The sequence below is a fragment of the Pogona vitticeps genome, chromosome 2, assembly GCF_051106095.1.
Source record: "Pogona vitticeps strain Pit_001003342236 chromosome 2, PviZW2.1, whole genome shotgun sequence".
In the NCBI taxonomy this organism is placed as follows: domain Eukaryota; kingdom Metazoa; phylum Chordata; class Lepidosauria; order Squamata; family Agamidae; genus Pogona; species Pogona vitticeps.
This window is the reverse complement of record NC_135784.1, coordinates 77,678,589-77,692,911: the sequence shown is the minus strand read 5'-3', so window position 1 is coordinate 77,692,911 and position 14,323 is coordinate 77,678,589. Positions and strand designations below refer to the sequence as shown.

Genomic DNA, 14,323 nt, shown 5'->3' with positions numbered 1-14,323 from the left:
CTGCACTGCCCCCCAAATTTGGATCAGGGCCTTCGCACTAGACATTTGTCAAAATTGAGATCATAACCCAAGAAACTACTAAGTCCTACTTTTGAACTGCCCAGACAGAGCACATCCCAAATTTTGTGCTGATAGTCTAGGATATGCAAATAAAATGTGTAAGGTATAGTGAACTCAACTTGCATATATTACTCAACATGCCAAGGAAAACTGAAGGATGAACACTTAAGATTTTTTTTGTTATAATCTCTCTTCTGCAGAAACAAAAGAATCTCAGAACTGGAATTTGTTGAGGGCACACTGATACCGTCATGTGAGCGCTTTAACCCTGTGTCACGTCTCTCATGTTCCCTGTTCCTGTCCTGTTAATATTTTGCCATAGGAAAAGGTACATGTGGTGAGCACAGTTTTTAGCATGTCATTCATGCACAATGTAACTGGTCAATTGTGGTTTCCCAGCAAGTTTGTGTGGCAAAATATTACACCAGTTAATCATATGTGATTGATAGTGAAAAAGGCATTTTGAGAGAGGCTAGCAAAATACATATATGTAGTTATCAATTGCCTTTCAAACAGAAAATGAAACACAGGATATATACCATCAAATTTTATTTGCTGGAATTTTGTGTGTACACAATGGAATAAAATGCACATAATACAGAAAATTGGCTACAATGAATACTGGACTATTAGACAGCTAGACATAACTACAGGTACAATTTACTTCAAGCAGTAGCTGATACAAGTTTGCTCATTCCGCTGAAGTAGGATCTTTCCCTTTCACTCATCATCTCAAAGTGCAGGGGTCGCCGACAGAAATTGCATTCAGCTGAGGAATGTGGCTTCAGTTCCAGGCCAACTTCCTTCCATGTATTTAGCAATTTCTCTGCAAGAAGGAGATATTGACAAGTTAAAAAAGTTAATGATTTTGTTAATCAGTTGCACAAAGTCCTGTAAGACAAATTACAATTCTAATAAAACCCAAAGGTGTCTGAAACACAACCTTTATTCAATACAGCTTGTTAACATAATCATCTTGATTTACAAAGCACCAATGAATGCACCTCTAAATTAAAGCCTGACCCTTTAATACCCAATTATGTACAGAGGTTTATGATGCTTTGCAAATCCTAGTGGGCCTATAACTGATAGTCCCTAATCTTGTTTTAAATCCTGCTTTATTTACTAGACAATGGTCATTTTTTGCTTAAGCCAGTCTTGTAGATAGGCGAGGTGCTCTGCTTTTCACTGAACCACATCTGAGGTTAAAAGTACTACTACCTGTGGACCTAGTATAGCATTAGAGGGTGCATATGCACCTCTGTTCTTAACACTGTCTCAACACTGGGTAAGCTTCAGTGATAGCAGAGAGATGACAGACATGCTGGCAACACAGTAATGTATTAGTGGGGCAGTGCTATGGCAGTTACATGTCTATGTGGCTTTCCACAGAGAAACCAGAAAACCACACAGGGTCTCATCTTAAAGCAAACTAGTAAATTGCACAGCTAGTATGAAGATGCAAAAACCTCAGTTAAAATAATGTTATGATAAAACTACCATACTTAAACCTGTAATTCATCTTTATTATAGAAATATAACACATCCTGAACAAATTGAATCTAGTTTGTGCAAGTGTTGCCTTAAGATACCAAACTTTTTATCATCTTATTTGTAACTGGGGAAAAGGTGGTTAAAATTCAGTTTTATGTATTAGATGGCATGTTTCTATACATTCAGGAGTCATATACACTTCTAGTGTTTGTAGCAGTTACCAGCCATTGCAAAACAGATGAATATTTCTCTGTAAAGAGTGATCTTTTGCAATGGAGTTGAGCAAGTTCACTTTTCAAAATATGAAAACTTTTATGAAATATTGCTGTGCTTCTATGATTGGGCACTCACCAATAAAATAGTTCATCATCTGTGGAGTATGATGAGGTGTAGGAGCAATTCGCAGCAGCTCTTCTCCATGTGGCACAGTGGGATAGTTTATTGCTTGGACGTAGATGCTATGCTGGCTCATCATCCGGTCACAAATCTCAGTATTTTTAGCAGCATCTGCAACCTGAATTTAGCAAAATTAAATGTATACTGTATTTCTAGCTAATTTCCCAAGGTTTACAAATACCTAAGCACATGCACAATCACTCATCATTGAGGACTGAAATGTTCCTATGGCAAACTCCACATATTATACACACCAGGATTTAATGGGCTGTATGCACTGCTAGCTAGGCAGATACGATGGAAAACTAAGAGAAAGTGAGCAAAATAGAGAAGAAACATATTAATGAAGTGGAAGGTGAATGATATGATCTTATACCATTTCTCTTTGCCTCAGATCAGAAAGCATCCCTCCCACTACCTACATCCTACAAAGAAACAGGAAAGCTTCATGCCATCCCTTTCCTAATCAGTGTCACTTTCCAATACCCCAACTGGCCTTGGAGGTCACTAAGAAACACAGACTGACAACAGCCTTTCAGAATGGCTTATGCCCACCCAATCCCCTACATATGGCCAGTTTCTCTAGTTTTAATGCTGGGAATCAGCAACAAATTCTGATACCCATACTAAGTGTGGTATTCTTATAATAATATCCAAAAAAGTCACAAAGTATGCAAACATTTGAGATTGCAATCTCTTAACAAGGCAAAACACTATAAAAGAAAGCAAGCAGGGAAGGAGAGGCTTGAAGGACATGTTATAGACAATTTTTCTGGGTTAATACTAGTCTATTTTTAGCTAGTTCAATGCAAATTTCCTTTAGAAATTCAAAAGCAGCAAACTCTACCAAAAATCTGCAAGCAATGATCATTAGTGCCACATTTCAGAGGTGAACAAGCACCTGTATACTTCAAAATGAAGACTGCAGCACATAAAAGAGCAGCAAACCTGTTTCATTATGCTTAACAGAGCTTTCTGCTTTCTAGGTCTGGATATCTTAAACACTTACCCTGACTGGAATGATGTGACTGGGACAATGCACGACAGGGAGCCCTGCATCCATCAGCATCTGCCTCATCAGTTTAACATTTCGCTGGTGCTGGCGGCGAAGAACTTGCCCCTCAGCACTTTTTAGAATTCTCACAGATTCTAGTGCACCAGCTAAAAGCATGGGGGGCAGTGATGTTGTAAAGATGAAGCCAGCAGCATATGAGCGAACGGTGTCTACCAGAGAACCAGTACTGGCGATGTAGCCTCCTACACAACCAAAGGCTTTGCCTGAAGTTAAAAAAAGAGAGAAATTATTTTACCAAATTCTTGGCTTAGTTATCATCTATCAACACTGAGCTACACATTTTGGATAAGGACTAGATACTCAACAAACACTTCGCACTTTGTTCTGTTCTCTCTTCTACAAAAAGAGCTCTCTCAAGTTCTTGATGCAGTGAAATAAAGTGTTCCTTCACTATCAAACCTATTAATTTTAAAATATGCTACTGTACATATGTACATAGGCCTGTATTCACAGAGAAATTACATTCAACATAAACAGAAGTCTTACAACCTGGGGGGCGGGGTTTGGAGAAACACAAAATGAAGCTGCCTCCTGAGAGATAGCAAGCTTTGAAAGTGAGATTTTCACTTGGAAGATGGTTCTGGAAATTGTCTTTAAGAGATCAGTGGCACATAAGTCCAATAAATAAATATTGACTAACAGGAATATCAAAGAGGGTTGAAGCTCATGATCTATAACCCAAAATCACAAAATACTAACATTTAGTCATCTTTACTGTGCTATGGTGATTTGTATTAATAGCTTTAATGCTCAAATAACATGAACGCTTTAGTGAATTCAGTACACTCATAGTCTACTGGAAAAGCGTAACTTCTGTAAACCAATTCCTTTGAAAGAGGCTTGCCACAGAAGGACAAGCAGCTTGAGGTGATTACATGTTATTAGTCTTACATAATGCCAACTGACAAGTTTACAGTTCCTTTAAATTTAAGGAGATGAAATACTTCCCTAAATAGAATGTATGTTTTATCTTTACAGCAGCTTTTCAATTTAAGGTAGCCACCCATCAGTTGAAGTGGTTAAACCTGCTGCTACTATCTAGATTTACTGGTTCTGTGCTTACCAAATCTATTCTTACACAACTCCCACAAGAGATTGCAGGATTAAGAATGTTATACTTTAGAGTTCAGTTCCAAAGTACGGGCAGAACTCTCCAGATCTACTAATGTTTTCACAAACATCAACTTGATGCCAAAGTGCCAGAACTATTCCTGCAGATTTAGTGATTGGAGTAGTACAATTATTCTTCCTCTTGACTCACATTGAGTCATATTTCACCATTAAAATAAACAGCATTGAGCATACATACCAAGAGTTCCAGAGATAATGTCCATTTTATGCATTACTCCATCTCTGTCTCCAATACCACCACCATGAGTTCCATACAGTCCAACCGCATGTACTTCGTCTACAAAAGTGATTGCCCCATGTTCATGAGCCACATCACAAAGCTCTTCCAAGGGACAAACTGCACCTACAACAGAGTAATAGTCACAGATCTCCCATCAGGCTCTTGCCCTTCAAAACTCATGTCTTGCAAAGTTTCAGAAACTTGCGCCTAATACAGCATACATACCATCCATTGAATGAACAGTTTCAAATGCAACAATTTTGGGAGTACATGGATTGGATTTTTTCAATAATTCTCGGAGATGATCAACATCATTATGGCGAAAAATATGTTTCGGCACTCTGCTATTTCGAATCCCTTGTATCATAGAAGCATGATTTCCTGCATCCGAATAAATTTCACAGCCTGGGATGGAGGGAAAAGAAAAGACATGTCACATCAAAGTTCTTGCCTACAACACTGCAGCTTAATCTTTTGTAGATAGCTTTGGGACAACTCACTACAAGGGAGATAACAATCAGCCCAATCTGCATCTAAAAAAAGTTACAGAACTCTTATGATTAGTGCTAGATGCCTGTCAAACAAGGATACCTTATCTGGCGGAGAAATACACTTTGAGTGCAAAATGCTGGTACAGAAGACTCCCTCTAGATTAGAACTGCAGTTCAAATATTACCAGACTATTTTGCCTTAACCTGCAATTTTTTTCATGACACCCATTATTAACATCTGTATCCGTGGGAAAAGAGAATACTAGAAATTCAGGCAGGACAGCAACACTGTGAAAACAGGACAACCAGTATAATATGGTGGGAGTGTCTGCAAAGCACCACTGATGATCTACTGACCAAGGAGGGCTAAAATGAGGAGAGTTCTCTTCTAGCAGTGGCCTAATATGACCCTGCCTATCAGAGGAAGTGGAAGGGGCATCCCACACATCCCTGTACTCTTATGACCACCTATTATATAAAGAAGTGTCATCTGCTCTCTGTGTTTGGCTTATTTGGAGCACAACGGAATATACTGGAGATCTATTTGGCAGCTCCTTGTATTGTAGCCTTTAAAAAAGCAGGCGAAGAAGGGGGAACAAGTTCGCATTTTGTCTTTCACACATCTAGTTTCATCACCCATTTTATTATTTCAAGATAAAAACACCATGAACATGCACCCACACCTCTCCCTGATGGACTGAAAATATTACAAGCTACAGTCAACTCACAGCCAGCCAAGTTTCTGGCCCAGATTAAAACATGAATTCTCCAAGATTTTCGGGGGAGGGGGTTTCTCCAGGACAAAGTTTCTCACTAATTTCTGCTAGGAACTGTAACACAGCATGTACAAGTCAGATCTTACCCGGCAACATTTTGGCTAATGTGTACAGTGTCGAATCATTAGCAACGAAGCAGGAAGAAAACAACAGAGCAGCATCTTTCCCATGAAGATCAGCCAATTCTTTTTCGAGATCAACATGGAATTTACTGGTTCCCGAAATATTCCTTGTGCCTCCTGCTCCTGCACCATGTTGTTTCAGTGTTTCTCTGTGAAGGTGTTTCCAACAGGGATATTAACACTACTTGGGACAACCTCACATTTGCAAATTGCTTACATTCCAATCCATATTTCAAGTAACTGTGAATCAATCTACCAATTAAACAGTGATGAACAAACAAACTGGTTTGTTCTTTAGAACAGAGGCACTTTTAAAAAAATATGCAGTGGAACTTAATTGGTTAATTGAAATCAACCAGATTGATGCTATGTGAAATGATGATTTAGACCAAGAAATCATTAGAAGAACAGAAGAAATTGTCTCTTGATGCTGCTGGGATCTTGGATGACACGTTTATAGCAGTTCTATTTAGGGATAAAATCGTACAGACATTTGTGTATTGGTAGGATTGACTGTGATTGGACAACAGAATGGCTGCTCTCATTTGCAGTGAGCTGCCTGATAGAGAAGAGAAGAAGAAATACAATCTGGATGTTAGCTACATGTTCAGAGTCGACACACTATAATCTTCTTGTAACAAAAAAAGACCTACCAATCAAGCCATTTTGTAAAAAAATGTATTTCTAATTAACAATGGAATTCTGCAAAGTTTTAAAAGACACTATAATCACCCAACATTTTGTTTTCAATTAAACAAATACTTACATAACAGCTCCACAAACTCTAGGATGACGACTCATGCCAAGATAATCATTGCTACACCAGACAGAAACCTCCTTTTTGCTGGTATGGGACTCTGAGTAATCATCTGCCATGGGAAATATTTGGGCTCTTCGATTCACTGTTTTGAACACACGGTACGTGTGATCTCTTCTTTTCTCATCAATTTTTTTCTCAAAGAATTGGTCATATTGGAAAGTAGAAACAGCTGAAAAAAACAAGATACTCATACAAGTGACACACTGCAGTTAGAATGTGCAAGAAAGAACTTTGATTTCTATTATCAGTCGAACAAGAATAAGCCTTACATTTTGGCAAGTTCTCCTGAAGTAGATGAGACACCCGTTCTGGCCGCTGCTTCAACAAAGTGTCCTGGAATTTCTTCAGCAGGCCATTTTGCTTTTCACCATCAATGTTAACCCCAACAGTATTTTCTGGTGCTTTGGCAAACTCTGTACAAGAAAGCCAGCATAAAAAGATTAACAATCATACATATTGCTCCAGCATAGCTTGATAGCTCAAACTTTTTTAAAAAAAAATATACAAAGGATCCCATAATGTGTTGGTTTGTTATTTAATAAATAAAGGAATATTTGAATATAAGTATCAGAATAGTGGAGATTCACTCAATTCAAATTGTAGGCCATCCAATATTCATATTTTCAAAAACACAGCATAAATTCACCTTCACTGTCTAATTTTGCCAACAGTTAACAAATAGCTAATAAACTGATAGTTTTTACAAAAAAGCAATCATTCAGTGACACTCCTCCTCTGCCCTCTACAACGAAGAATGTAGGGTTTTACATCAGCCATAACGCCAAACTCAAAGCTGCCAAAAACCAATTAGCACTTGATTGAAAGTAGCCAGGCATTCATAGCACAGGCATGGAGAACTCTATTATTTAACAGTGTATTTTAATATGAAAGTGAGTTAACTGTCAAAAACTGCTTTATTCCGTTTCCTAGCCCTACTTACAGAAAATAGTGTTCTTGTAAAATGACAAAGATCTTTGACTTATATGGGCTTCAGAACTACAATTATTCTAACATCAAAACTAACTGCAAATAAAAACAGACTTATAAAAGAAAGGAACCACCAGATGTCAATCATCTGGCTTTTATTAAAGCTGGACACTTTAAGGCTTGATAAAATAGTACAATTGTATCTGGTCCCTCCCTCTTCTTTAAGCTTGTATAGCACAATGTTTTTTTTTTTTTTAAACACACTATTAAGATGAGGTCATACCTTTCCTTACAGCTTGTGCTTCTTCTACATCCTCCTGGAGTTCCAGGCTGGCTTTGCAGAAAACATTACTGTTCCCTTCACTGATCTGAGCTGCCAAGAAGGGACATTTAGACACAGTAGCTTGGCTAGCACTCTGGCTAGTAATGGGTTGGTAGGTGGCAGGAAGTTGAGATCTGCTTATATCTTCTTGAGCCACATCTGGGGAAGGTTTGACCTCTTGAATGAACAAAAATAATGAGTGTTTTGAAACACAGCAAAGAGATAAGAGTGGATCATTTTGATAGATGTCACTGTTTCAGGACACTGAGAATTCACATAACATCTGAAATACAACTAATTCAAACTACTCAGTCCCTTAAGCATCAGCAAGTAAATGAAAACATTTTTAACATGAAGCTCCTGAAGAAACACACATAAGTTCTCAAAATAAAACTATATGCATTGCCAAGAGTCAATTCCCCACTCCTGCCAAGAAATCAAATTAAGCGCAGTAAAAAAATGTTAGCTAGCCAAAATGGAATTTAAATGGTATTAAAATGGAAACGAACAGCCAAGTGTTTGGGAAAACATTTCATTTGTTAGTAATGCAATCAAGGAAGCTGCCATATAATGCCCTCACGCTGCCACCACCACCTGATCACGTTGAAAATTACAATGTGATGGTTTTGAATGTACCCAGGTAACTGCTCCATCTGAGCCAGAATCCCGATTCATGGGAGGGGGCTGGCTCACACAGAAAAGCTACCAGAGTACAGCAGTCTCTCTCTCTTCAACTAGTCATGTTTCCATGTACAATGCAACAAAGAGAATGAAGCTAGTGCACTCCCCTCAACAAATACAGGTACCAAACACTTAATGATGGAATAAGGTTTTCCTCTCAGGAAATTATGCATAGCAGGGATGGAAGTATGAAGCCCTCCAGATATTACTGGATTACAACTCCTGTCTGTGTTGACCAACACAGTCAATGCTGAGCAGAGCTTAAGTCTGGCAGCATACAAATGGCAATAGGCTTCCCATTCCTTGTTTACTAGACTGCACCCTGAGGCATTTCTCTGCGTATTTACAAGGGGATTAACCTCCAATGAATTCATTAAGATCTTCAAAGAAAAATATGCTTTAAGACCATACTGTACTGCTGGTACTGGTAGTTGTGATACAGTTACAACTTCCAGAAGTTTCCTTTCTGACAGACTCTAGAAATCTGTGGCACACTTGAGGCACCAATATATACCTCAATAATACAAAATAAAAATAAATAAATAAAACCCAAACAAACCCATTATATTTGCAAATCTTAACTTGCTGTTGTTTCCTGATGCAAAAGAATACAGTATGAGGAAAGACATGGCAGGTAATTTTACACAGAGCTAGCTAGGGACTTCACTACTTGTTGTGCAAAATGGGAAGAACCTCAACAAGTTCCTCATGGGGAAAAACTTTAATTTCCTTTTCCATAGTATGCACTAAGCTTTATACCCCCTTTTACCTTAGTTCTTAAATTCCACAAGAGGATGGTTACAATATACTTGGTCTCAGAACACAAGACAATGTTATGTTCAAAGGGCAGACAGATGAGTTCTCTATCTATCTAAACTAATTTCAATATAATTCTGTCTTGAAGCGTTTATGTTAAGTACCTAAGCATATCAGCCAACAACTTATGCACTTCTCCAGTATTCTCGTAGATGAAATAAGAGAAGTCTGAAGAGCTTTCCTAGTGAAATAAGATGAGACAAATGCTATTGCAACTGTATTCTCTTTTCAGATGTATGATCACAACTAGTACTTTTCAAAACAGCTTGACAATATTTGAAGAAAACAGTTTCCAATTATAATGGATTACACTTTAACTATGGAGTTCAGCCTTACCTTCACTGGCAGAGGTGGTTTTTTCAGTCTGTTGGCAGAGAGCCACTGAAGTACTTAGGGGCCGTGAAGCAGGCTTGGCCCCAACTTCCATCATTTTAGGGCAGTTCTGGGCATAGAAAAGAAGGGATTTGCCAGCCTTCTGCAAGAAAGCCTGGGATACTCGTGATAGGAATGGGCAGCGGCGAACAACAGTTTCCATTTTCAAGGTTTTTCAGAAGTTCTACTGGAAGCTACAAAAAATCCAAAAATAAATATTAATCTCCTACAAATACACAACAAAATGCAGACAGCCACTGTATTACATAAAGATTAACAAAAGTAACAATCTTGCATGTATAGAAGACACTGAACCTTCAATATAATGGTAGCTTTTATATGAAAATATATGGGCTAGTTCCTGCAAATTACAGCTTTTCCTACAATTTTTACAGTGTGCAAAACCACCTTTTAAGAATAACTGCAATCTGGATAACAGTAACAAATTAAGTAAGCAACGATAAGCCTCTAATCGTAGTACTACCACAAATTAATTAGAAATGCACACAATGTCTGAGCAATAGAGAAAAATATGGCCAAACATCACACTAATAAAAATTCAATAGATGTAGTATTTTCATGTATCACTGCTTGAATATCAAACAAGAAAGAAAAAGTGGGAGAACAGCAGCAACTAGGAGATCAACAAGTCTCCATCAGTTTGGGATGGGGAGCCCTGCCAGCCCACAGTAACACAAAACAAGACAATGTGGTGGTGTATTTAAAACTAGCCATCTCAGAGCAGTGTAGTTTTGTGAGCTAGGCTTCAGCAATGTTATGCTCAGGTCACTTACCTAAATACTGCAAGCCTAAATCTCGAGTTGCCATTCCATGCATTTCGCAAATGCATCCCAAGCTTCAGAGGACACAAAACAATGTCACAACAAACCTGTTTGCCTTCAAGCCCCTAGAAACGCTTTGTGGGGTCAACACTCCACAAGGAGTTTCTAGGGAGTTTATTAAGGGAAGATGGGGTGGGGATGGGGGCCAGGACGTTTTATTCTGCCAATAACCCTCATCCACATTCCCTAAAAGAGCACCTAAAGATTCCTATTTTTGGTCCGGTTTTTAGACAGAACCGCATCTCTTCCCACATGAGGGCCCCAAAGACCCCCAACCCTTCCCAGAGGGCAAGGAAGGGCCCGGGAAAGCCCCCCTTTTTTGTCCTGTCCCAAGGCGTGCAACTCAGAGGACTCAGCCAAGCTCCCGGCAGAGGGAGAGGGAGAGGTGAGAAGGGGCCAGGAGGACAAGCCGCACCTCCCTCGGGGCCCTCTTGGTCGCCGCGGACGACGACCTTCGGAGCGCTCCTCAGCCTCCGCGACCCAGAGGAGAAGGGCGGACGGGCGGCAGAAAGAGCCCTCAGAGCGACCGACCGGTCGACGCCGCCCGCCTCCCCTCCCCGCGGGCAGGACTCGGACAAGGTCAGGAGCGGCAGAAGAGCCGCTTAAGGCCGCCGCCGCCGCCGCCGCCGCCGCCTCAGAAACAGCTCCACCGGAACATCGCCGAGGAGGCCAGAGAATGTCACCCAAGCGCTCGAGTCCGTCCGGCTAACGGAATAAAACAGCGCGCAACCCTTCCTCCTTCTTCCCCCCCCCCCCCCCGCGCGCGCACCCTTTACCCACCAATGAACCAAACCGCCTCGTTTCTTCTTTCCGCACTAGGAGGGCAGCGCCGGTGAGTCTCCTAATATAGCCAGTCCTCCGGAAGCACTGCGCAGGCGCAAGAAGTGGTGCTTTCCCCCTCCCCCGCCGAAAGGCTCTCCGGAGCCGCGCAGGCGCCACTTTACCGCAGACGCGCATGCGCGCAACACGATAGTTCTAGATCCGTGGTGCGTCTTTTAAGCCCACCGGAGGGGAAGGGTTGGTTCGGGGCAGTTGAGAGGTTTTGGTCGCTTGCTCTGTTTTGGGAAGTTGCGCGTCGCTGTCTGCCTCTGTTGGCTGCTCGACGAGCGAGAGGGCGGGTGGATGCCTTCGAAGGTCTGGGTGGGGACGGCGCCCGGGGGTCCTTAAGCAGGGCAGTGGCTGCCCTGAGCCTGATTCCCCCCCCCCCGAAAGGACCACTGCACTGGGAGAGGAGAGGAGAGGATCCCGTGGACGGCGGACTCTCCAAAGAGAAGCGAACTTCGCCTTCTGAAAGAAACAGAATTCCGTTAATGGGTTTTGTTTTAATTGGGAGTATTTAAGATTGCAAATCTACTTAACGATGCCCAGCTTATATTGCTTAGCTACCCTGTGGGTGGCGGCGGCGCTGCTCCACTTGTGAGAGCCCGGCGGGTCGGATGGGTTAGGGTTTAAGTAGTGTTGAAGCTACTGTAAAATATTTGTAGCCGAGTATACATTATAGAGGTGGGGAACCCAAGGGGTGACCCGGGACGGATACGGGTATAGAAAAGGCAGTTTCAGAAAGGGAGTGGTATGATGATCATGCTACCTCCATCACAGGTGCTAATAATGCTGTTGCCTTACTGAAATTTCATATTCCGTGTCTGTCTTAAGGAGGTCCCCAGCTTCATAATGTATAATAATAACCATATGCCATCAAGTCAATTCTGAATTACGGCAACCCTTTTCAGGATTTTCTAAGTAGAGTAGAGATGGATGTACTGTATCCTATTCGAATGTCCCCACAGAGGTGGAGATAACAAGTGCACTCATTGGCACAGTCAGTGAGGCACTAATGCTGTGTGGGGTCCACACTTCCATCCTATCGCTCCGGAGATCGTGATCGCTGAGCCGCTCTTCGACCTGGCAGAGAGGTTTGTCATCCCACCTCCTGTCAGGAGCGGCGAGCCGATCGCAAGCCCTGGAGCGATAAGACAGGAGCGCAGACCCTGTTGCATTAGCATATTGATGAGTGGACCCTTGTTATCTCCATGTGTGTGTGGGTATTCGTATACAAATACCACCGTGTCTAGTAGAGGGTCCTCAGAAGTGTTTTACCATTCATTTCTTCTGAGGGTATCCTGGGACTGTGCAGCCTGCCCAAGGCCACCCAGGCTGGCTCTTCTCCCAGGAGGCACAGGGGGGAATTGAACTCCTCTGACTCCACAGCCAGATACCTAATCCACTGAGCTTTCACAACGCATGAACCTGTGGGTAAATATTTATTTCAAGTGTGAACTTTCATGGATTACATTCCAGTTCCTCTGGTTCATGAAAGTTCAGTCCAGTTCCTCAGACTCCATGGAAGTTCACACTGTTTCTTAAGGAGTCATAGTACTTTATTTGTTATTGTTATACTTGGTTAAAGTGCTGGATTTGCAGTTTCTAGTCCTTACTGAGCAGTGGAGCTACGGGGTGGGTTACTCTCAGCCTGACCTAACTCACAGGGTAGATGTAGAATTAAGTGGGGTTCAGAAGAAGCATGTATACAGTCTTGAAATCTTTGAAGGAAAGCCCAGATATAAATGTAAAAAATGGGTTGTTCCACTTGTGAAAGCATTCTTTCTTGATCTGTGGGAGAACAGTATGTGGCTGAGGGTCCCTGTCTGCCAGTGTTTACCAACAAGGCATGTTTGATTCAACCTTGGCCTGGTTTCTTTGTGCCCGGAGTGCCAAAGAATGCTATAGTGCTCATGCCTGGGCCTGTTTGACAACTTCAGCACACTTCAAAATCCTGCTCCCTAATTCTATAGCTGGTGTCAGTGGGAGGGAAGGGTCAGGCTCTGTGCCTCCGTTCTACACGCTTCCTCTCCTGGATGGTGGCATTGTCCAATAGACATTGGTGAAATCCTATTCCTTAGCACATAACTAGAGTAGGCTGTTGAATCCAAGGAATTTTCAGAGCAGTAGACTTACTAAATCCCCATTGATTCAGTGGGCCTACTCTAGAGCAATTTAATACACTAAGCAACAGGATTTCAGCCAATGTCTGTTCAAAAATTTAGATCTGTGCTCCAAACAGTTGTACACTTTAAATCAGTTTTACGGTTTAAATCCGCAGTGTAGGACTATCATCAGAAGGCTTTCTGAAAGTTTCATTTATAAGAGAATGTAAAAGATTGGTGTTGAGACAGGTGTTTGATAGTTGAGATCTGTGGGGTGCGGGAGACACTGTTCAAGCATTTGTATTATCTCTCCTTCAGCTTTTTATCCCAATTCAGAGGGCCACCTTTGACTTATAAAGCTCTTAATGGCTCCTGTCCTGAATACAGTATCTCGGAAACAACCTTCCCTCATTTGTTCAGCCCTGACCTTTAAACATCAGGAAAGAGTATCTTGATTGTACTTGCTGTTCATGCAGCATGGTGTGCAAACAGCAAACAGCTTATGGAGAGGAGGTTTCTGTTGTGTTGTGTCAGCTGTTGTGGAATATTCTTCCTTTCCAAAGCAGTTGAGTTGGATTTTTTTTTTAATAACTGAAGAGATTCTTTTAAATGTATGCAATTACGTAGTCTTTATCCTGTGCCTTTGGGGAGGTGGTGGGTAAAATGGTGTAGAAAGTAAGGTAACTCTGGTTGCAGATATTTGTGATGCTTCTGATAGCAAAGAATTCCTGCAATGAAAAGAGGAGTCCAAGAATTCAAAACAAAACAAAAAATTTGAACCCGTTGAAACAGGATTTGTGAACAGTCAAAATGTTCAGAAATACTATTCTCCAAATGTCAGGGAGTATTCTTGA

At 41.3% G+C, this 14,323-nt stretch overlaps 1 protein-coding gene across 2 annotated transcripts; it reads right to left on the bottom strand.

Annotated features, from left to right (window-relative positions):
- Window positions 1-594: 594 nt before the first annotated feature.
- On the bottom strand, window positions 595-11,465 carry ALAS1 (5'-aminolevulinate synthase 1). 2 transcript variants are annotated; one of them, XM_020796673.3, is made up of 11 exons: window positions 11,326-11,465; window positions 9,668-9,897; window positions 7,796-8,011; window positions 6,855-6,998; window positions 6,532-6,754; window positions 5,730-5,914; window positions 4,602-4,781; window positions 4,335-4,499; window positions 2,960-3,228; window positions 1,906-2,068; window positions 595-886 (listed from the first exon to the last, which is right to left on the bottom strand). In XM_020796673.3, the coding sequence occupies exons 2-11, from the start codon at window positions 9,864-9,866 to the stop codon at window positions 726-728; spliced, it is 1,905 nt and encodes a 634-aa protein (XP_020652332.2). In that variant the 5' UTR covers window positions 9,867-9,897; window positions 11,326-11,465; the 3' UTR covers window positions 595-725. The 2 variants fall into 2 exon arrangements, with proteins under 2 accessions (XP_020652332.2, XP_020652333.2); XM_020796674.3 differs by lacking the exon at window positions 11,326-11,465 and adding an exon at window positions 10,498-10,943.
- Between the last annotated feature and the right edge of the window lie 2,858 nt (window positions 11,466-14,323).